This window comes from Nothoprocta perdicaria, unplaced genomic scaffold (genome assembly GCF_003342845.1).
Source record: "Nothoprocta perdicaria isolate Ctin4 unplaced genomic scaffold, notPer1 scaffold_253, whole genome shotgun sequence".
Classification (NCBI taxonomy): domain Eukaryota; kingdom Metazoa; phylum Chordata; class Aves; order Tinamiformes; family Tinamidae; genus Nothoprocta; species Nothoprocta perdicaria.
Window position 1 is genome coordinate 183971 of NW_020455481.1, and position 23830 is coordinate 207800.

The following is a 23830-nucleotide window of genomic DNA, read 5'->3' on the forward strand; positions in this document are numbered from 1 at the left end:
TTGCATGGTATAAATAAAATTAATGGAGAGCAACATCATGAAGGATGCCAGAGTCAACTTAATGGCAGTGTGTAAACTAAAAGCAGATTAGAGCTCACAACTGGCCCTATTCTTCCTGCTGGTGAAAAACACCTGTGTGTTTCTGTCCCTCACAGAGTAGTTGATGCCCTTAGTTTTGAAGATGAAGCCGAAGGACAATGGGGCTTACAGAGAAAGCTTACAAAATTCCTCTGAGGGATTTAGCAAGGACTAGTAGAATTAAGGTGCCTTTTTTATCTCTTTCTCCGGTATCAGAAATCAAAATTATTAGCATCAGCCCAATGCATGAAGCACATCATCTAATCTGGGAAGGAAAAAAAAGAAAAAAGATGCACTTTCATATGACCTTAGCTCAGTCGTATAGGTCAGGGAGCAAAAATGAGCTGCTTAAAATAACAGCTAAGCTGAGCTTCACTGCTCCCTTACATAGGCATTTGTCTACAGACAAAAACTATATTTCCTCTTCGGAGCTGCTTACTAATTCAAATAAAAGGACAACAGCTAAAAAGCAAAAAGCAGGAATTAAAGGCAAGAAAATACTGCATCTTAGTCATACAGAATTTAAGCAACTATTGCTCAGACCAAARGGGAAAAGGGCTCCTCTCTATCAACTATGCCGACATGAAAATTTGTATATTTTTCATCTTGTTTTTACTTTTGCCCACACAGCAGTAACTTTTAGTTGGCCCRTTTGGATTGCCTATCATGGCACAACAAGACACCATGCAGTAAAACTAGGCAGATCAATTATAAAGCCATTAGAAATCATCATACATTAGAAAATGTGCACTTAAAAAATCCAAAGAAAAATAAGAGAAACTTACCAGCTACTAACTAAATATAGAGTAGTTTCCCATATTCAGACTAGAATGGCTAGAAAAGAAAACAGAGGCTGCTGTTTTCACTGGCTGTTCAACTAATGGTCCTCTCCTCCTATGGTCGAGTTTGAAGAGCAAAACAACCACGAAAATAAGAATTCAGAGAAAGAAAGCTCAAAGATACCTTCACCTCTAGGCCTCAATCCGCACAAATCTAATGGGGTTGGAAAACAATGGTGGACTTGGAACCCAGAGCATTAACTGCTTCCTGAACTCACTGTAGAATGTGGGGCATGGATGAATTTTATGACTTCCTTGTGAAGACTTCTCGTCTGTGGAAACAGGTTGTTCAACTAATTGACAGTAAGGGGAAAGGAACAGATAGGAAAGGCAGAAAGTCAAAGACAATAACCTCATATAGAGARAGGGAGAGAGAGAAAATAAGCTGGACACAGAGGGAAAGCCCTTGGAACTTGGAAGAGCAGCTGCTTCATAAAGAAAAGAGAACGGGGAAATATTGTACAAAGAGAAATAGCACATGGAAGGAGCTGTTTCTCAGCCCAGTAAATGCATGTCCAGCATGAAATTGGAGATACATGGCATTGCATCACACTGTCCTCACTTTCTTTTTCTCCTTTTCTGGTGGAGGATGCAGATGTGGGGGCGGGACCCACCTAGAAAGGACTGCAGGGATCAGCAATTGCTCCTGCTCAGAGCTGGCAGGCTCTAGAATGGAACAGGCCGGCTGAGGAATCACTGCCCTTCACTGCTGTGGTCCACGGCAGAGCCAGCACCTTGAGGGGCAACAGCTCTGCATCCCTCTCCTCTCCTATCCTGCCCTCTGCCATGACCATTGAGCTAAACAGGACAGGGAAATCCTGCCGCTCTCAGAAGCAACATCACAGCCTCTTGAACCCAAGAACTTCTTGAACATTCTTCCTGAACCCAAAACAGAGCAGACGCTTCTCTATATATGCCAGCGACACTGCGTAGCACAGGGTAGGTCTAATTTTATCTATAAAAAGGCAGTTTCATCTTCCTTGGAATGCCAGGGTGTGTACAAATAGTTTCCACCAATAAATTAAAATGAAATAAAAATATAAAAATCTATAATAAAAATCTAAGCTACATCCAAAAAAAAATTGTTCTCTTTGGAGAATTCCACTAACAACAAGCTCTTGCTAGCCCTGAGGAAAGGAAATGCTGCCACAGTCATAATCTTCAGTGAYCAAGTGCATGGAAGAGTCAGACGGGATTTGTGAACTCCCCTTCTTGGCACTTGAGCTTGACCCATAGACTTTAATGCTCTGTAAAGGTAGAGTTTTTGTGATCTTCCTGTTTTGTGAGACAGGAGAGCACTGCAGCCACAAAGCCTCATGAAGCCCCACGGAAGCCTTGCCCTGTCTTTTGAGGCAGTTCTTAATATCCAGCTGCAGAGACACATTTCTATGGAAGAAACAGCCCTTCTCTTGGAGTCAGGAGGAGCTAGTTTTCCTCTACTGTTTATTCTTCAATGTTTCCTCATAATAATCATTTCATACATGGCCATTTCATCTTTTCTTCGAATTCTTGCTTCTTCAGGTCTGCTTGCAACTAATCTATCTTGTTTCCAAAACAGTACGTCTCATTCTCTCTAGAGGGCAAGATAATCTAGTGGGTTTTTTTTTTTTTTTTTTTTTTTTTTTGTCATTTCCATGCAGTGGAGCCATTAAATCCAGAAGAAAAAAAAAATTATATAGCAGAAAGTTCCTAAAGTGACAGCTGCAAGACCTGCCTTAAGGATGTCTATTATTCCACTTTAGCTGATAGGACTGTTTTATCCCTTAGATGCAATGTACACCGTACAAGCACTGCTGGCTTGTTATCCCTAAGATGAAAGAATAATTAGCCTAACTACAGAGAAATGACATATATTGATCTGTCAGATATTTCTCTTCCTCCATAACTCATTTTCTTACACATACACACAGGGAAAAAAAAAAAAAAAAAAATTAGCCTAACTACAGAGAAATGACATATATTGATCTGTCAGATATTTCTCTTCCTCCATAACTCATTTTCTTACACATACACACAGGGGAAAAAAAAAAGAAAGTGCCAAAATAGAAACAAAAGCCTGTGATTATATCTCAGGCCCAAAGAACTTGAGCTGACTTAACCTCTCAGTGTGCCAGGGCACACGGTGTTCCCTCCACTAGCCAAAGGCCACTCACTCTGCTTGGTCTTGGCCTGCCAGCCACCCAGAAGGATCCAAGCAAGAGGCTGAGGCTCAGTAAAGTAGATGTTTTGCTTCACCCTGAAATAAATCCAGCAAGATGAGCTGGCGACAAAGAAAGAGTCAGCTTGTCCCAGGCCCCTGTAAAATTCCAGACTGTGTTCTCAGTAATAGAATCAGATTTGGGGCTAGATGATCAGCTTTGGCAGTTTTAATAGAGTCTGCCTGCCAGTACTATAATTGCAAGCACAACCAACATCTGAATATAATAATAATAATGATGATAAAAAGTAATGTTACCATGGCCCACACCCACTGGGATGTCTCATTTTTGCTTTGGCTTCAGGATAAAGGATGATGAGGATGTTTGGATCAACAGCTTCATTTCAGCCAGTGTTTCTGATAAGTCTGTCACCACACTGGTTTCTGGAAAACATTAAGCACAACATAGAGCTCATTCCTATATGATGTACAAGCAGCTTGTTTTTCTCATTTCACCACAAGTCTTATTTATATATACACTGCAAATAGATGGATACCACACACAGAGTATATCCATAGGGTCTGACTTTCCACAGTGTTATATCAGATTTACGACCTTGTAATTCCATAGACTTTAATGAGTTTTACCAGAATAAAGCTGGTTCCTAAAATCAGAGGACATATTAAGAACTTTCACATATTACTTCAAATATTACCCACCCAGAAATGGTACAGGTAGACACCTGGCACAGATGACAACAGTTAAATTTGCTTAATACCTTATTTTATAAGGCTCCGATTTCAGCTACTCATAACTCTGCCAAACTCTCAGTGTTCAGGCAGAAATTTCTATCTAACCTGCTTGCCTCGGGCTAAACCTTTTCAGACAGTTGCAGGGAAAGTAGTGGGTTGAAGTGAAGGACAACCACACTGTTCTCCCCATGCTGATAAAGCTCTTCGATCTCTGAAGCAACGATAGAAAACTTGGACATGAAGCCATATGTTGTAGCCCAGAAATGGGCCTGCTGCTGCCCTGGAAATCTGTCCACAGTTGTCCATGGAGAGGTACCTGAAAGCTGCACTTCTCACCCAACTGTCTACCTTGCACCGGCTCCCGAGTTATCCGAACGTGCCTGCACTGGCACGTTCCACCTGCAAGGGAAGATCTCTGTGCTCAGAAAACGCCTGAAGCGAGCCCAAGGTGGACATTTATAGGTCATTCTTGTGCCTGTTTGAGGTACCTGCTGCTCTGCAGGCTTCAGCTACCAGGACRCCAGCTGCATTCACAAGGTCAGACCGGTAGCAGCTGGATGCTACATGCAGGCAGCAAACTTTAGAGAGGGCAGACAAGGGGAATGAAAAAAATGCCCTACATTAGTTTGCTTTATAAACTAGAGAAAATGCCTTGGTTAGCACTGCCAGCAAACCACTCAAATGGTAACATCTATTGTCTTAGCCTAGGCAAGACTGGTCTGATTTTAGTTTCTTCATCTATAAAAATAGAAAATATTGCAGAACAGYGTGCTTGTTAGTGCATGAGCAGTCATTAGCATAGAATCAGAAAAAAGAAAAATTAGGTTAGACSAGCCCTCCACCACTGCCACCTCAAAGCACACTTGCAACCAATAAAGCCCTTCTTGTCATCACTGGAGGGATGCAGGCAATCTGTGGATGCACTTTTCCACAAGGATTGGAACCAAACCCATGACTCCTTAATCATCCAAAGAATTCCCTGGCAAAGAGCATGAAGGACCCTCTTATCACAGTCAACTGGACCAAACGGAGGTTCCCAAACCCTCCAACCTAGCGTTTCACAGTACATCCACAGCACATCCATCCCATGCCCTCAGAACATGCCCTTATATACATATAAATATATAAATATATATATATATTTCACTGTCCGACACAGCTCTGCAAAGTAGTTGCTGGCCATTTACTGTGGTCACTGACAGTTGTGGACTGCAGACCACCCTGCCGGAGAGAACAACCTTTTAGTATTTTGGCTACGTACTCTCTAAAATCAAGTGGAGGTCTCTGCTAAACCTCAGTCTAAATACCTCAGGCATGCTGTCAACCTCGGTGAAACTACATATGATTCCATATGGTGGGAAAAGCGGTGCTGTTTTTTTCCATTTTKTTTCTAAGACCAAGTGTAGGGAATGACTCACAAAACTGCACTAACAGAACATTAAGGTTGCAGAATCAAGCACCTGTGAGTCAAGAACTGCCAGAAATAAGATCACATTAAAGAAAGATCAAAATAAATAATTATGTTTTGAGAGCCAAAACATGCTCTCTGAAAGACAAGCCAGATAAATACAAATAAAAAGAATGAGGTGACTTTGTTTGAGAATAGCTGTTCTGTCCAGACCATTTCCTTCTTCTTTCCTCCCTAAACTCCTGCCAAACTGCAGGCTGAGCATGAAGGTTTCAGAAAAGGTTAATCTCTAACAGTTGAAAGGTAAGAAAAATTTGGGCTTCAGAGGTGATTTTTTTGGACTGTTTCACAGAGCTGTAACGGTGTAAATTGAGTACCTTAAATTCACCACACTAAAATGCTGCAGCGCTATAAAATTCTTCCTGTAATTATTCTTCCTCTATAAAGATGACATCCACCCCTGTGGTAGGTCCACTAAAATTAAGGGATAAACTCATCAAGACAAAATCTCCATTCCACAAAAGGTGGAGGGGGGGAGAGAAAAAAATATTTCAGAATAAGTGTGCTCGGGGTTGTGCAAACAGCCCCAGGTTTCCCTGTACTTCTCTATCATCTCAAACATCCCCAATTAAGTGCTTCACTTGCCAGCTCTCAGTAAGGGAAAAGCATTTTCCATCACCCTAAGGAAGGGGACTTGCCCTTAGGGAAAGGGAAACCTCGCTAGCCCAAGCTCCATTCAGCTCCGAGGAGGCTGGACAGCAGGCGCTGAGCCACGTGGATGGCTCTGGAGCGGGAAGGTCACCAGCCACATGGGACATTGCCCAAGTGTCCACCACCACAGGGTCCACCTGCTCCCTGCAGCAGAGTCCACGTGGGCAATCAGTGAAGGAAATCCCCCGTGAAAGGGAAACCCGTGACCTCGTTCCTGCCTGTCAAGTTCTGCCTTTCACTCGTGGAAACTGTGCTTTTTTATGGTAAGGAACACTTAACCTCTAGAACTGCAGACATCGGTGGAGTCAAGATCGCAGCTCTGGAGAAGGGCCAGAAAAGTTCAAAGCTCCTTGTTGGGAAACCAAAGCAACTCTGACAAGCATTGACCTAAAACTTATGAGGTCCTGATCGCTAGAAGTGTGTGTTTGGGATATAAAAAAAGCAATAATTACACCACCCACACTGTTGATTTTTCTCTTACATGCAGGGCTTTGGGCTAGTATGTTGAAATCTAAAACAATCTGAGCAGTTTGTTTCGATAGGATTTACAGTATTCCTAGAACGATGTTTAGTGTGACGGTTTGGAGTCRAGCACAGCTTTCACCAAGTCACCTGCCTCTTTACATGTCACTGTGGGTTGGGTTCAAGCTTGGTTTATGTCCAACTCAAACGCATTCCTGTCCTTTCAGTTGCTGCCTGTTTACGGGAAGGTTTCACAGCACACAGCACTCAAAGTCAATTTGTAAATATTAGAAACGAAAGTTGAAGGTGTGATTTACCTTGCCTGGAGGCACTAGCACGGGGCACGTGGAACCCGTATTCCCATAAGGACGCAGGGCYGCCTGCGGAGGAAACCGGAGTTGGCTCGTGCAATGACCCCGCTGCGAGGAGCGCAGTGAATCACTCGTCCACAGCCACGAGCAGCACATTGCCAGGTGGGATGGCAGAAGGCCTTAGGTTTTCACATCTGGAGCCTCCTGAGCCTTTTACAAACCATCAGAGCTACGTGCAGGGGCTCTGGCTGGGTACAGGGGCTCTTCTCTGGTGCAGGTGCTGCAGGGAGATGGCAAAAGCAGCCACGCCACGGGAGGAGAACCACGTGTGGGATGCAGGATGGCAGAGCCAGCTCAGGACTGCCATGTGTTATTGTGGTCAGATGGCACACGGGCCTTAGGACAGTCCAGAAGCTGCATCTCCTAGTGCCTCTACACTAACTGGGTGGGATGGAAGCAGCACTTGAAGGCAGAGCTCTGCCCTGCAGCAGCACTGGCTCCAGCACTGGTTGGATAAACTACCCTTGACTTGGGCTTAGGTGGTTATATGAGAATCACAAAATCATTTGGGTTGAAYGGACCTCTCCAGGTCTTCTAGTTCAAGCTCCTAGTCAATGCAGGGCCAGCCATGAGGTTGCTCAGAGCCTTGCCTCTGTTCATTAGGATAAAACATGCACTGCCACGGCTTCTCTATTGCCTCTCTAGTCACCAAGAAGCAYCACCTTGGTGTGTGCTCCAGCTATAGAACATTTGTCCCATCGTCTTCAGGTCATAATCTTGTCAGGAAGCGGAAGTCATAAGTTTCCCGGGATACTGCAAAACCTCATTTCACACTGGCAGGGAAGGAGGGCTGCGCTAGCCTGTTTGTCAGTGCAAAACTTGGCAACATCCTGCTTTAAATGGAAGTGTAGCAGATATGATGCTTCTGTGGGGTCTCATAACACCCGAGAGCCTGGGAGTTGAGGCATGCTGAGAAATATGGAGCATCCCCCATTACTCCAGGGGAGCAAGCAGCTCAGCAAACCTTTCTTTTTAGATATATAGCCAGGATATAACAGTTCTCTTCTACTTGGCAGAGTGTGCCAACCTGAAAGAAACACTTCTGACCTAGATTTAAATGTTTTGGTATTTGAAGGTATTTGATATCTTTCTACAGCCAACATCAACTATCACCATCATCCTCCAAGACTGCAAAAGAAACAGAAGCTAGGCCTCAACCTGTTAACTCCATCAGTAAATCAGTTCTAACGCGATCTACAATTTAGTTTTCTGAGAAAGACAAATTGACAAATCAGTGACATACRGATCCAAAATGATTTTGATGACTTAGCTGAGCTCAACCTGATCTTCTTCAAAATTCTCAGTACTAGGAAAATAAAAGGCTTTATGCACGTCATTCCTGAAGGTCAGGGGATGAGAGATCATACATACCTGGAATACCAAGGCATGATTTTGGCATGTAACTGGAAACCAGCTTTGTTGCTCTGTGCCCCAGCAAGGTTTACAAAAGGTTGCACCCAACTCTTGGAGGCTTTTCTCTAAAAATTGGCTCTTCCTACATGGAGAGTACAGTCCTGCAGACTGGATCATGGCATATCAATTGCAGAAATGAATTGTGTTTGGCACCAGAAAGATGATCAACTTCCTTGGAACATACGGGTGGAAGGAAACAAAGATCTACAGAATCATCTAAATTCCAGTACACAGCTTGGACATACCCCACACTAGCAACAATTCTTATGCTAAGTCAGGCCTCTGTAGGTAAATCTTCCCATTCTTTCTGCAAGGGAATGGAATGACACAGCTGGTGATAATGTTGTTGTACATCAAGAGCTGCAAAGCAGCTTTGTGAATCCTACAAGTAAGTTTTTGCCATTCTGGATAAAAGCAGTCCATCATTCCCCCAAACAAATAAAAATAGGGCCAAATGCCACATACAGGCAGGAGGAAAAACTGTCACAAGCTGCTAGGAAAGGCTTTTCAGAAAGCTGCCGAAAGGGATGCTTCATGGAGGTGACCACATCCAAATCACGTGTGTAGTGTGTAGACCTACAGTTTTCCTCCCTCCAAAGCTGTTTCCTTGGAGGCTCACTGGCTTGGACAACCAGGCTGATGGCAGGTGTTGAAACATTTCTTTTTCCTTGAATCTAACTGGCATGCCTACTCCGGCAGCAGGAACTTGCAAACACTTCCACAGATTGGAAAATAAACCTCTTTAGTCTAAAAAAAATGTTAAAACCTGAAATATTAGCCACCCATGCAAAGGTAGAGGTGAGCTCTGCTGTCARGTTGTTAAGCACTCAGGTTTTGCAGCTGTAGCAGTCGTTGCTCTAGGATGGTGTGAGGGGAATTACTGAGTGGTTGGGTGCAGCCTGGCCATCTTCTGAAGCACGATCTTCCCCCAAACTTCCCACTGTGCTCAGCCTCGTGGGTAGCTATTTGAGTAATAGCAGCTCTTTGCAAGAAGACAGGAAAGGCGGCCTTGGCCYGGCAGATATTCAGAGCTGTCTGTCATGGTGAAAATCCCTGGGTTCCCGGGAGCATTAAGCCATGTTATTTGAGAAATGACGGAGAGAGATTATAGGCTCAGAGAGAGATTATGGAGCAGTCAACCCCTCGAAGCCAAGCGGGAAGCCTGTGGGGAGCCCTTGATCCGTGCTCTGCAGGAGGAGCTCAACAGCAGCGCAAGGGGAAGCCTCATTCTACACGGACTCTGGCTGCACCAGCAACTCTGCATCTTCTGCAAGAACTTGCATGGAGCTGCGTGCCTCCCCTGGCTCCACTGCTGCATCCCGCATCCTGCTCTCTCCTGCCTGGCTTTCCAGGGTTTCCATAAAGAAATAACACGTCTGTACCTCTCACTGCTGGATCATTGACGGGAAAGAAGCAAAAGCTTTATGGCAAAGCTAGAAAGGGGAAGGCACAGCTTTGCTGGACACACATCTTTATATTCAGGCTAAGCAAATACTTTCAARGTCAGTGGTGTGCCTCCACTTCCCTTGCTGCTAACACAGCCAAAGTGGCTGCTGATGCTTTTCTCAACCTTCCAAAATCCATATTCCCTWATCTAGCCCCTTTTCCTTCACTAAKAGGCTTTACCATCTTGGAAGAGTTTGAAAAGATTCACCTCCTTGAAACCACCAGAGATCTCCCCATTCATCTGCTTCCTCCAAGCTCAGATCTTCTCTCCRTCAGCGAGGAGCTCCCTCTTCTCTTGTATTCAGGAGGAATAACGAGCCACGTGCTGCCCTCCGCAGGAGGAACGCCCCATACACCTGCTGACACACGTGGGAAATGTGGGACAGACATGGGCAAACACCGCTCGTTTTGTGTCAGTTATCCTTTTGCACCACTCCATCCAGGAGCAACTCCATTGGACACTGATCCATCTACAGCCTTTTGGATTTTCACCTCCTAACCTGCAGCATTCCTAACAGCATTTCTGGCTGCCACCCAGAACTCTCTGCTTCAGCTTTTGGCGAGGACAWGACATTCCCTCAGTAATGGTGCTAATGGTGCTTCCAGCAAGCCCTAATCTCCAGGGATAGAAATTGTACAGCAGCAGGATGCATGCCTAATGTTTATTGTTTTCCTGCCCATTCCCTTTCAAATGCAAAGGTTATTTCTCCTCTGTCTGTCAGAAGCAGAGTCACTTCACTCAAGATTATTGTAGTTATCACACTTTGAACAGACAAATAGCTACTCTCCTCGTCATTGCTGCCCACATAAGCCCAGCCAAGATGCTCTGCAACTGCTCATTCCTCACTCATCCTACAGAAAGGGCAGCAAGACTGACTAGATAAAGTCCTAGGCCACTAAAGGATAYAGGCAAGAGCTCAACAGAAAGCTTTGGCTCTGGGCATCACAGGTGAAGTTGCTCCTACATTCAGTTGTTCCTCTCCAGTTCCTTACAAATCTGTGGGTGCTTCAGTAGAGCTGGTAGACTTGCAGGCTACTCCTGCTGATTGCCTTTTCTCAAGGTCCTGCAGCCTTCACAGATGAATTTTCGCAGCCCTCACTGATGCACTGGCGACCTGAATGCAGCCTGACAAGCTTCGTGAATGTTGTAGAACCGTTTACTTGGGCTGGAGCCTCCACAATAAAAGACAAAAAATAAAAGCGTGAAAAATATCACACTGGAGAGTGCGATTTGGGCAGAATACAGAACAGAAAAAAAGCTGCAGCTCAGAGCCTGAGCAAGGAAGCTCTGCCATTTATCTTGTCCAGACAAAGCAAGTGCATTAAATGCATGCTTCAAGATCTTATGCACAAGCATCAGCAAAAGTGCCTGTGCATTAGCACGCAGCCAAAGGAAACACAAACAGGAGACTTGTCTTCTCTCCCYACTGTTGGTTATAATCCCCCTGCTTCTCTTGCTCTCCAGAGCTGTGTATCCACAGCACCATATTTACTTACCTACCTGAAGGGGATACTCCCTTTCCCGAAGCTTTCTCCACAGCACAGAGAAGGAAGCAGCACCTGCCAGAGAAGGACAACAGCCCGGCAAGATGGGTCTGCCAACCCAAGCCAGGTGCCCCAAATCAGGCAGTAAGTTATTTGTCCCCCTCAGTTCCCCCATTGGGGCTACACTGATGAGTGAATCACCAGGGAGTGATCACCCTCATCATTAAAGGTCATATACATAATTGGTCATTTTTTTCCACCAGTCTTTAATCAAAAAGGGGACGCTATAAAAATAGAAACAGTATTGTAGAAAATTATATTGTAAAGCAGAAACCATGTAGACAAGGATGAAATATTTTCCAGTGCTTTAACATAGCTTTGGAAATCCATCAGACTACAAATTGTTGGTGTCCCTTTAGGCAATCTCCTGCAGAAGGATAAATCTTGGACTCAAGCCGCTCATACAAGAGGTGACCTTGGACAAAAGCCACAAAGATGGCATCAAAATAAACCAGCATATGTCCTCTGACATTGTGTGTAAGTAACTGGTGCTTTTTTATGCAACAGAACTGGGATTAAAATCAACTACTACTCCCTCTTGAAATGTTAAAGAAAACTAACCTCTTTTTATTCTAAAAAAGGAACAGAGTACAAAAAACCATGCTTGAAACTGAGCATTAAGAGTATATGATATAGTTTTTCCCCTATCATASTTAACCATGAAAACATGATGCTTTCTGTATCTTCCCCAACTTGCTATACAGTTACAAAATCTTAATTATTGAAAGAAATTACTTCATGAATTGTGCTAAAGCACAGAAAATTGTTTAAGATCTATTTCAAAATACTTTATATTATAGTCTATCTACAGAAGGGTACAGAATAAAAAAAGAGTCCCATAATTGATATTCTGTGTTCTGTGGGAATACCTATTGATAGAAAAATCTGGCTTCSTTGTGCACTTCTTGCTAGTTCAGGATATCAGCACCACCAGCAGGGACAACCCCCAAGAGGAATGCGTGTGAGAGGAGAAAGACAGAGGAACCCAGAAGCACAAGTAAGTGACAATATTTCTGCCTTTACAAAAAGGCAAAAGCTGAGGAGCTAAGGAGATGCCCTCACACCCCGGAAGACACTGTGTCCTAGAGCTACGTGATAGATATGAAAGGAAAATGGTAACCAAGTCTTACCAGAGCAGATGGGAGATAAATACAGGCAGTCTCCTCCACCCTGCTGTAATCAGCAGCAAGGCGTGATTTGCAACCACTAAGAGCTGCTACTTCAGTCACCCAGTGGCAGCTGGTTTTCAGTGTGTTTGATTAGAAGCATCAATCATTCAGCGGTAGAAAACCCCATTCCCAACAACGAGGAGGAAACGACCACAAGAAGGAAGGTGGCTTGAGAACAGGCAGAATTCTCATTTCTTGAAAGAACAACCTTTGGCAACTCAGGAAACTCTGCTAGTTCCTCCAACCTGGTGGGTCAAATAGTCCTGGGTTCCGAAATCAGCTGGACTTAGAGCACAGTGGGGAAATATTAGCAACCGCTTTACCTCTTTCTACATGGAAACTTACCTTTGTAAAATCAGTTATCCTTTTGATTAAGAACACTACTGGATAAGCATTCTGTAAAGGAAYATCAGAAGTAATATTCTTTCTTGGAGCAATTCCCATGTTCGCATTCCCAGTGAAATTAATGYTCAGAGAAATTCTCATGCCTGTATTGTCATCTGCCAAGGAGATATTTTTGTCCAAATAACGTATACAGATCCCATCAGTATTTCTCCCACACAATAATGTCAGTTGAGCTAGTCTAGCTGTAAACCCAGGGTTTTTATTCAGCAGACTTCAACAGTCATGATCTGGGTTGTACTGAGGAACCAGACCTCATTTAGTCTTGCTTAGCGCTGATGCATTCCYGAGTGGTCCTTGAACAGGAGCGAGCGGCGATGGCTGCTCCCGCTCAGGACACGTTGGGTACACCATGGTGTCCTTGGATTACTGCTGCTGCAGCCTGGTTCTGCCCCGGCACCCTGCAGAAAGACGCTCTGAGCAAGAGCCTCCTGCGACACGGGGTTTGCTTCCTCCATGCACACGTAGCTCTTCCAGCCACAACCGCTCCCGAAGTACAACCAGCCACGTCCCAGGTGAGGACAACCCCATGTAACGGTGCAGCCCTTCAAACCCATTGTGGCACCTGCACAACAACACACCACAACACAACCCGCACAACAACAAACTTGCAAGGCAAGGCATGCTCTGCCATAAAGGGCTGCTAGATTTAATAAAACACGGAGACTTGGAAGCCACCGTCATTTATTGCAGCTGCATCCTCTGCTGTACAAGGTACTGGGAGATAGAGTCTAACATCTTTAATAATAAAGGAGAAAAAAATCATCATTCATAAATGGATGTGACCTTCCCAGGCTACMTACCAATTTTTATCCTGAATTCCATTTATATGATTATGGAGAGTTTTCTGATGTGCACACAAACCCACATTGTAGCTTTTGCTCTACCAAATGAAGCAAAAAATTGCTAGGAACTCACACTGGAGTGACTGAAGTCCCAGAGATTTCATCAAACAGATCATTTAAATTAACAATTCGACAGAGCAGATGCCAAGAGAAAGCAAAAACTGATCGCCTTGCCTCTTGCTGGAGATTATCTCCACTCACCTCCTTCTCCCCATCTAATACAAAAACTCCCATTTTAAGGGTTTTGGAGGAAGAACCCATCTCTCAGTTTAAGAATGCAGCTCCGGCTAGAGGATGATCAACATTTTGTTTGATCAGAGGGCAGAAGGAGGCATGAGAACAAGACAGTTACTACCGTCCAAAACACCCTCTTTATGGGGCCTGCCCCAACTGGCCCTCACAAGCTACAGCATCACAGCTGACCCTACACGTTGCTACCTGCCGGGAGGCTCCGTGCTCCACCGGAGGCCTGTACACATGGAGACAACAGGAGCAGCCTAGCGCCCGTCCCGCGGCCCAGATGCACCTCTTGGCACGGGGTAAAATTAACCAGCGTCACCGCYGTTAGTAAGTGCTACCCCAGCGCTGCCGCTAACCACTGCTCCTAGCGACAGGAGCTGTGGAAGGGCCCGAGCCCTGCACAGAGGGAAGCGTTAGCGAACGGTGCAGCCCAGCAAAGCGGCTCCTTCTGCAACCCCCCAGCCAGGGAAATGCTCCGCTGCTGTAAACACCACGCTCGCCCTTTCTGCAAGACTGATCTCTTGTCCTGGGGAGGCTGCGTCAAACCAGCATTTTTATGAATTTCATGCGTAGAGGACTCGTCCAGGCTCTCCTGCAATCCCCTTTCACAAGATCAGTACCTTAATTATTTTGGAAAATTGCATTTGATGATCATTTACTCTCTCATGTACTTGACATGTCAATGATGCTCTTTCCCAGGCAGATCATGCCTGTGAGTAGCAGTTTTTGCAAGTGTGAGATCAGCAGATGCCCACCGCGACACAAACGCGCACACTGAGCTTTGGGCAACACACACATTTGTTAGAAATCAACTCCGGTGTGCTCTTGCAAACATGGTTTATGGCTGTATGAAGAGAGGCTATAAATGAGGTTGGGATCCTTGGTAGGTGGCACGTTACACATTTTTCCTAAAGAAGTATCACTCCTCCYCTACAAATGCACAACAGATGTAACACTCGACCTCAGCAATAAGATTTATTAATATTTTTAAAACAAATTCAGCACAGCTTAAGAGAGCACTGTACAGAATTAAGTTAGGAAGAGGTTCTTCTTGTCATCAATGCACGTTTTGCATCTGTTAATTCTTGCCCTTGGAGCCAACTCTGGGTAGTGTTTTAGGTCTCTCGCAAAGGCGACGGATCCTGCAACCCCATCTGTGAACACAGTGCAGAGCTGTCTCCCTCTTCCACTGCAGGCTTGGGCCCATTTCTCTTTTAATAAGCAAAATAAACCTGCATGCCCTTTTTCTGGGCCCAAAATATTTCAGGAGATTTATGTCAAGCATATAACCAACAGGATATGCAGTCCAAAGCAATTTTCACCCACTGTTTGGCAACCRAGAAGTAAAACATTACAGCTGCGATCAAAGAATGGAGTTTCATTTATATTGTTCTGTATTTATTTACCTCATGAATTTTTGTACTTCCCATTTTGTATATTATCTTGTTTCATATTTTCTTCAGAGGCCACAATTCTTCTGTTTTCTAAAACAAACGGACAAACAATAACCTGTCTATACATAATTTTCTCCTTTCAAAATACTCTTGTTCTTCCTCTTGTTAGGTCCATGTCCAAGATCTCCATGTGTGGAAAGCAGTGAGAGAAAAATAAGTGAAATTCTACTAACACAAGCACACTGAAAATCTCAAAATAAGGGACAGTTCTGGAAAAACCTCTGAAATGGTGAAGTTCGTGAAAAATTGGTAGACTTACACATCATGTGGTCATCTAGCATTTTGAGGGCAAGAAACATGAAAATCCAAACACAACCGGACACAATATTAAAAACACATTTAAAGGAAACGGTCAACAACTTCACCTATTAAATCATTGTTTAGATTTTGTGTTTCGCTGCATGTTGCGTGATCGAGAATGGTCCATGGGGTAGCCCCCGAGCAGTCCTCGCCGTTTGCCTCAGCRGAGCTGCCACTGTGGGATTTCACTTTGGAGATACAGATGCCCCTGGAAGTTTATCTCCTTCCACACTGTGCATCCAGCCAAGCACTGAAAGCTGGGACCTTCCGTGCAGCCTCTCGGCACCGGTGTGCGGCTTTCACTTTGGTTCCCCCGTGCACGATACTATCATCTTYTAACCAAAATCACCTTCTGATCCTCAGCAAGTTCAAAGCGTCGTCCCCAGCTCAGGGCTGCCCAAGAAGCCAAGCACACGCTCTTCCTGGAGAAAGGCACAGAACAAAATTCTTGGATACTTGCCCAATTCCTACCTCATCCCCAATACAAGTGCTTGGAGGTTCCCTCTGCATCGCTGTTGTCCAAAACCCATTAGTCAGGGAGTAGCTGGTCACTTGGCTCCCKTGGCACGGAGCACTTCAGGTAGCTTTTTGGGGGTACACTGGCAGTCTTTGAGGAAGGCTGTAACGCCGCGCTCTCCCCCAGGTAACTGCACACCTGCCATCTTCTCGGACAAGAGCTTCCCAGACCTTTTTGAGGGATGAATCTGCACTCTGCCAGGAAAAAAAAAAATCGCACTAAGGTTTTCACCTCTCATTAACAACTGTCAAATCCACAATACTAACACGTGGACAGATGTTTTTAAAATAATCTAAGTGCATTTGTGGCGAGCACTGTGATTAGATCCACAAGCCAGGGACATTTCTACCTGTCCAGTGCACGAGCACTGCTTTAGCACTCTGGTTTTACAACGCAGTTTGCTTACAGCAGCCACAGCAGTTGAGGAGATGTCTAAACCAAGCGAGTCAGCCTGTTTCTGTATCTCCTTTACAATATGACTTTCTGCTGCCTAGAACATTTTGAACACATGGGYAGTGTCCATCTCTACGGTATCCCATCTGTTTAGGGGAGGCCTTGACATCCAAACAAGAAGAGTGCTGTGTTCACTGATCCTTCCAAGAAGTCAGTAACTGTTCCCGCTGTGCGCTCTGCCGAGATGAAGAAAACACGATGCTCTGTCCAGCTGCAGACACAGGGCTTCTCRGGCTTGGAAAAACGTTCTTGTTTGGGGGCAGAGATCCGTGTGGAGCTGGGCACCAGGCTGCCTAACATGTTCAAAAGGCTGACCAAGGTGCACAGCACCATTAGGCCTGCGTACTGCCCTGCAGAAAGCCTTGGAGTAAATTTAAGTACAATGTGTAGAGATCTCCAAAGGATTGTTTCAAAGGATTGTTTTAAGACCCGCCTATATTAAGAAGCAAATCACAGAACTGCTCCTCTGAAATTGCAAAGATTTTTTTTAATTTCTGTAACAACTGTACATCTCAAATAAGGGACTTCATCCTGTAGATACACAGGCAACAGACTGACTGCACAGCTTCATGGCCAAAAGCACTCAGAAATCTTTATCTTTTCACATATTTTGAATATCCCCTGAAAGGTCTGATAACATAATGGTTGGCAAAGGGAAGGAAAGGAGAGAGAAACATGGGATGAAAGATATGCTGGAAGCAAAGCGTAGTTAATCATTAGTGTTGTCCACTATTCCTTTGGCTCACAGAAGCCTCAAGACAGACTCCTGCTTTGTAATGACAAAAAAAAACCCCCTACTGCCCTACCTTCTCTCTTCCACAATACACGGTGGAATCCAGAGGTTCAGGCTGCCTGTTCTTCACGGGCAAACGGCACATCCTACAGCAGCTCATTCCACACCTCGCCAACAGCCCACAGGCACCGTTCCCCGTGGAGCAAAGCGCATCACCACGTCACTGCGTGCCTCAGTCTCCCCAAGCACATCCATTTCAGCGAGACTCTGCATGACTGCGGGTCTTGTGTCTTTGTTTTGTTTTATACTTTTTCCTTAGCTTGATATTTTCTCCTCTTCCCGGGGGAGCTGCCCATTTCGCTTTGTTATATAAGCGAAGCGCATACTTCAACTTTGAAAGAAAAAAGAGCAAAAAGAAGCAGCCCAAACATGTGGAGATTCTTATTTTCCTTTAAAGAGTGACAAAACAGCATTTGAAATTCAACACCCAGCAGCAGTTAATTTTATCTGAAAAAGAAACTTATCATATAAGTCACCATTTGCTACGATTACAACCTATACAATGCTTCTTTCATATGTAAGAGTTCCCACGGCACCCATATAGATGATCTTCACCCCCTGGGATCATGGGCATGGGACAACATAGCTCACTGGTCATCAGCCTTTGTTTTATTTTACAATACATTCAGGAGTCTCTATTTCCAACGGCACCTGGACCACRCTTCTTTAGCCCTTGCTGGTATCTTCAATTCAACGATTACCTTGGCTTCAAAGTGAGACAGTAATGCACATTCGTGTTACTCTCCCTTTAATGTAGTACAAAGCTGGACACAACTCAGGAAGAAATCCTTAAAATCCATTACCTATTTATGATCATGTACAAACGGATATTTATCATGTTAAAAGAGAACCRTATGTTAAAGGGGAGGCTAGAGCCCAATAAATCTTCTCGGATGAAATTCCTTTGAAAAAAAGGCAGAAAATTATTAATGTTTGTTTTTGCCAGTAGAAACATTTGGTGGTCATGAATCTCTTGGGAAGGGAAGGGCATTTAACCCTTTTACATGCCATCCCCTCAGACATCGCTGACCTCGACTGCAAWGTAAGACAACAAAGATTCCCGACTCCACGCTGATGATTAAACTTCTTGTAAGAAACATCTGGATGAAATTTTCTTGGCAGCTGACTGGAGAAGTACACAAGAAGCAGAGACAGAGAGCGGCCATAGTTCAGCTGAGTGACACAGAGATGTTGCTGYGCAAAAGCAGATTTTTCCTTGAACACATTAACTCCTAAATATCAGTTGGTGACTTTGCAGGCGACCTCATTAGCTGGAGAAAAATAAATCTCTTTTCTACTCTGCATGTTAGAGTAGGGCAGAGAGGGAAAAGGGGCTTTGAAAGAAATCTCACTTGACAGTCTCATTTTTATAAATAATAAAGGTCTTAAACATTTCACCCGCCTAATTCTTAAAATATATTGMCAGGTAAGCGAGTTCTCAGCCATCTTTCACTCCAAAAAAAGCACCGTGAATGATTTCACAAATGTTGATTTCCATAAATTTCACGAAGTTCTGAGAAATTCACCACAAACTTGCTGTAATGCCTGCCGACCATTCCGGGCAACGCTAAATCAGCACAAGGGCCCAGTGCTTCTCACGGCCTGGCTTTCCCAGCAGAGGTGTGTGGCCCTGCTCTCTGCTGCCTGAGCTCAAGCTCTGCCAGCCCCACGGGGCTCAGGGTGCTGTCCAGCTTTGCAAACACAGCCCCGGCCTCCTCGCTGACTTCTGTACATACAACAGCCYGAGGAAGCTGTCACTGTTGCTATGGAATAGCAATGAATGTGAATGAATACTGAATAAATACTACGAAGGAGAAAGCTACACGAACCAGGCCCATTTTCTCTGCAGCTATTGTAGAAAAGGAATCTAAAACAAAAGGAGCAGCAGAGAAGAGCACTGGGAGTCTGCCCCGAAGACTCCAGGTGGCTGCAAGCAGCAGGAACCTCCCGCTCCGTAAGCGGGAGCTTGAGGRGGTCCCAGGGTGTGGGGCAAGGAGAGAGACACTGTGGCCCTGCCCTGAAGTCGGGGACTAGAGGGCTTCAGATTTCTCTAGAGGGCTTCAGATTGCTCAGACTGAAACACTAGTACTCCAACATGTAGACTGAAAACGAGAGCTTCAGCACAGAGCTGGCCCAGCGATCTGCTATTCCTTGCCATAGTTGAAAATTTAATGGAGGAAAAGGCAGGGCTTGGACTTTTCAGTTGAGGCACTGCTCCAAAGAAACACTTATCCACATGTGGTTAACACTGCTTGGTAAAAGTATTTAAATCACAGAGAAATTAACATATAGACACAAAATCTTGGATTAAAAAGTCTACAACCCAAGCTTCGAGGTGCTGGCACTTTCTGATGCACCCCTATTTACTTAGTCTACATCCCTGGGATCCCAGCAGATCTAGCAGAGGGGCACCTATCCAAATTAAATTTTTCACGTGGTACGTTTCTCACTACGTGAACATATTCACAAAGGTCCAGTAACATGAATTTGAATTCATGAGAAACTAGCCTTTGAGATTTAGAAAAAAAAAAATCTGCCAGATAATTAAATTACAGYGTGGGACAAAGAGCCAAATGGAATGCAGAGCAGAAATTCAATCACAGAAGTATAAGAGTAAGAAGAGAAAAAACTCTGGAGCTGTTTTTGCTTCTACTGAGATAAATAAAATATGGCAAATATGCTGTACTACTTTGTTCGCACTACCACTGGAATGGTAATGAACAAATAAAACCAAAAAGGTTTACAGGAGCCCAAATAAAATCCAATATTCAGTAAAAAAAAGTGGAGATAAAACATCATCATGTAGGACATCTACATGCAAGGGCCACAGCGCTTCTGCAGGCAGGAGGAAACATCAGCGTAGACTTAGGCTACCAACCTGCCAGGCCACGTGTGCCATTATAACTCGAGTGAGTTCATTCCATGGCTAGGAGAAATAAATTAAAACCATCATATCAAGGGGAAATCTGCATTTTGTTCAGACACTTTCACACTGCCCGGGTATGCTTTACAGCTACACAGGCGCTTCCCTCTACACGTCCGGTGTGCTCCGAACAGGGAAGGTGAGASAGCACTCTGAACCCAGCAATGTGTGTGCGACCAAGAAACAATTAAATTATGTAGTACAAGGCAGATAACAGGAAAACATGGACCCAAGGCTTACAGTGTATCTAGAAATACCCTTACATTTAAAAAATTATAATGCACTCCAAAATTCATTTGTTCAGGCAATCCACATACAACAGAAGGCACTGTTATCCATAGGAATCTACCAATTCTGCACAGCAAAAACCTGAGAAGTGCAACTCAATTCGGTGCAATCTGGCCCCCTCCCAGTCCTTCAGGTTCCTTGAGGACAAACGTTTCCTCTTCAGTCCATCAAATCATAAAAACACCACAAGGATTTGTACATTACAGTAGCTGGCTAGAAAGCGCATTCTGGTGGGGGAAGCCCACTGAAACCTTCAGCAGATTACATTACCCTTCCCTATCACTCAGAAGCCATGGTGATTTTAATAAAACATAACGATGAAACCCTTCGCATTGACCTTTGCAGCTGCTCCTTCAGTTGCCACCGGGATTATTTCCAAAGTTAAATGCTGTGATCAGTCCTTTGTTGTCAAACGTGTAGCCGCTTTGTTGTTCTCTTGTCTTAGTCTCTAAAATTCAAAGAAGGAAAAAGATATGAAAAACGGTCCCTAGAGAACACTTTTGCCAGAGCGAATACACTTCAGCTAAGAATGGAAAGCTGTCGAATCAGAATTTGATTCCCCCTAAGTGCACTGACAGCAATAAATTATACTCAGGTTTTCTTTATATGCATAAATACAATGCATCTCTAGAACAGAACTCAGAAATTCATCCACTACAAAATAATTGTATGCGAAACTATTCTGCATGCTGCCCGATTCAGCTAAAGGTACATTCAATGACACAAGCTTTCTAAACTTCCAAAATCTTGGGGAAAAAGTTACAAAGCTGTTAAGACACACAATGTATAGTCATCTTCGTTACTGTCTAGTTGACAGCTAGGTATTGCCTTCACTTGCTCTTCATTTCAAGTGTCAGACTGTGCAAAACTAGTYTGGACTCTGTTCCAACAGCAGCTATATGCGAAGGAGGAAGCAAATAATCAGCGGCAACAGAAACTTCTCTGAGAAACACATACTTCCAGGCAAGGGATAGCAGGGGTGCAGTTTCCTACTCACACTTCTCAGGACTCCCACGTGCCTCCCGTTAATCAGCACAGCTCCTCACCAGCTGCAGGTCCAGCCCCYCTGAAACACAGGGCAGGGCCCGGGAGCAGCGACTCACCTGCAGCGCTTCGCCGGTGCTCGGCTGATGTGTAGATCTCCTGCAGCTGCTTCTTCTGATCCTCGCTGAGCGGGGCTGTCAGCGAATGGTACCAGGCGGCGTCTCGCCTCTGCACCGCTGCCGGGACAGCAGTGCGTGAGAAGTGAAGAACAAAAGGAAACGCACAGAATCCCTAGCTGGTTTAAAAACAGAACGCGTACTGGAGAAAACAAAAAAGCAAAACCAAACCAAACCAAAGTCCCCATCTCTTTGTTAGAGCTGGGTCCCTCTGTAAAAGAAGCAATTCATTTCATGGGACTTAATTACATGCTCTGCTTCCTGATATAGAGAATTAACAACGTGGCCATTATTGAAGGACAATGATGAAGTTAATCTTTTTTGATACGAATCTTAAATTAAAAGCAACATCGTTTGTCAACTGCTCTGGAGAAGAAGAAAATTTTTTTTCCATTGTGATTTTAACATCTAAACAGTGACAAATGTTTCTCTACATAGGATTATCTCTAGTGACTGAGCCCCACTTATTTAAGCTGTGGTTGAAAAGTTCAGAAAGAGAACAAASAGAATTAATCTCAGGTTGTATTTGCAAGCTGCTTTTTATGGTACTTGTTAGCCAAACAATTTTAAGACTAGAATTAAAATATAAAACCACCTTTTYCAATTTCAATAATCTAAATTATTACTCATATACGCAAAAAAAAATGACCAGAGACATCTTCAACCTGGTAGCTCTAGCAGCTAGAGCTCTAGCTCTAACTAGCAGACACCTACCTAAAAGTGCTTGTGCAAAAAATTGGTATTCATCGACACCATTTTCAAGATCAAGAGGTGTGCTGAACCCCTCAAGAGCAGTCTCTTCCAATGCATCTTCATCCCAGTCGTCGTCGTCATCATCGTCGTCCTCTTCCTCTCCACCACCACCGTCACCGCTGCCTCCACCATGGTTCTCTTGCATGGCCTGGCTCACTTCATTTGTATCCTCCTCATCACTGGGTATTTCTTCTGCAAAAGCATCAATGTGTTTTGTAAAGTACAGTTTAAAAATTATTAAGAAACAACAACCGATGAAGGAAGAGCCATGCATGAATGTATATTCTTGATGGAAAAAAAGAGATCTTCTGCTAATACCCCTTGCTCTCAGAAGAACAGGAGGAATTAAGTTGTTAAAACTTTCCCCGTGTCCAAGATCAGCAACATTTCTGTTTCTAGCAAGAACAGGGGGAACATGAAACTGCCTCTTTCTTTTTATCATGTGTGCACTGTCATTGCTCAGTCACGGAATCCTGAAATTTTGAACAAATTTGTCTACAATAGTATCCCATCATTGTACTTTTTAAATGAGGAACAAATAAGGACTTGTACATACTTTACAAATTGACAATAACTAAAGAGAAAACAAGATGTACGCCAAATGCCCTGCCTGTGTTCTTCAGCATGTTCCTTTATCAGCTTTCCTTTACATCCTGTTTAAAACCAACTCCACCATGCAATTACGAAAACTACTATTTCTCACTTCCCTGAATCCCAAACTTTCAGTTCTTCCAATGTCAACATGATAGACAGGAAAAAAAAAAGAAAAGAAAAAAAAAAAAGGATGACCATACCTGCAACAAGCAGAGGACTGAACCACAGCACACAGATTCGAAAATTAGTGTGCAGTTCCATACCATATTCCTATGCTTTGAGAAGAATGCAGTAATTCCCTTACTGAAAAACCACGTGTGAAATCTTAATGGATTATTTTATCTGCTTAAACCTAATCTAGTTTTCAGACCTCAAACCATCTATCTCCTGCTGCAGGTCAAACAGATTCACAAGCAGCTGCCTGCAAAGCTGTCTAAAATTTACTCTTTACATCTCCTATTCCCACCTATTCTTTGGACCATGTTTTGTCTGTCAGCCATAGCAGTAAGAGGAACCTGAATCTAAGGAAGGAACCTTCAGTTGCTTGAAATGCCACTTGTCTAATCACCGCATGCCACTTTCCATCTGGACATAAAAGATTTGCCAGGATTTCTTTCAAAGTTCATTAAAACAGGTCTTTAAACTAGCTGGCCACCAGGAACAGTTTCTTTGCAGCAATGAAGAACATGGCCAGTACAGTCATAGAATCATAGAATCATAGAATGCCGAAGGTTGGAAGGGACCTCAGAGGTCATCGAGTCCAACCCCCCTGCTCA

The 23830-nt window shown here is 44.0% G+C and overlaps 1 protein-coding gene across 1 annotated transcript in view; it reads right to left on the reverse strand.

Moving 5' to 3' along the window:
• Nucleotides 1–15363: 15363 nt before the first annotated feature.
• Nucleotides 15364–23830, reverse strand: part of IPO8 (importin 8) — a 50474-nt gene continuing 42007 nt past the window's right edge. The window contains exons 23-26 of the mRNA XM_026040333.1: nucleotides 22422–22652; nucleotides 21651–21767; nucleotides 17350–20995; nucleotides 15364–16284 (exon numbers count right to left, since the gene is read on the reverse strand). Of these exons, the coding sequence (XP_025896118.1) occupies nucleotides 20901–20995; nucleotides 21651–21767; nucleotides 22422–22652 (443 nt within the window). The 3' untranslated portion in view covers nucleotides 15364–16284; nucleotides 17350–20900. The remainder of the gene's footprint in view (nucleotides 16285–17349; nucleotides 20996–21650; nucleotides 21768–22421; nucleotides 22653–23830) is intronic.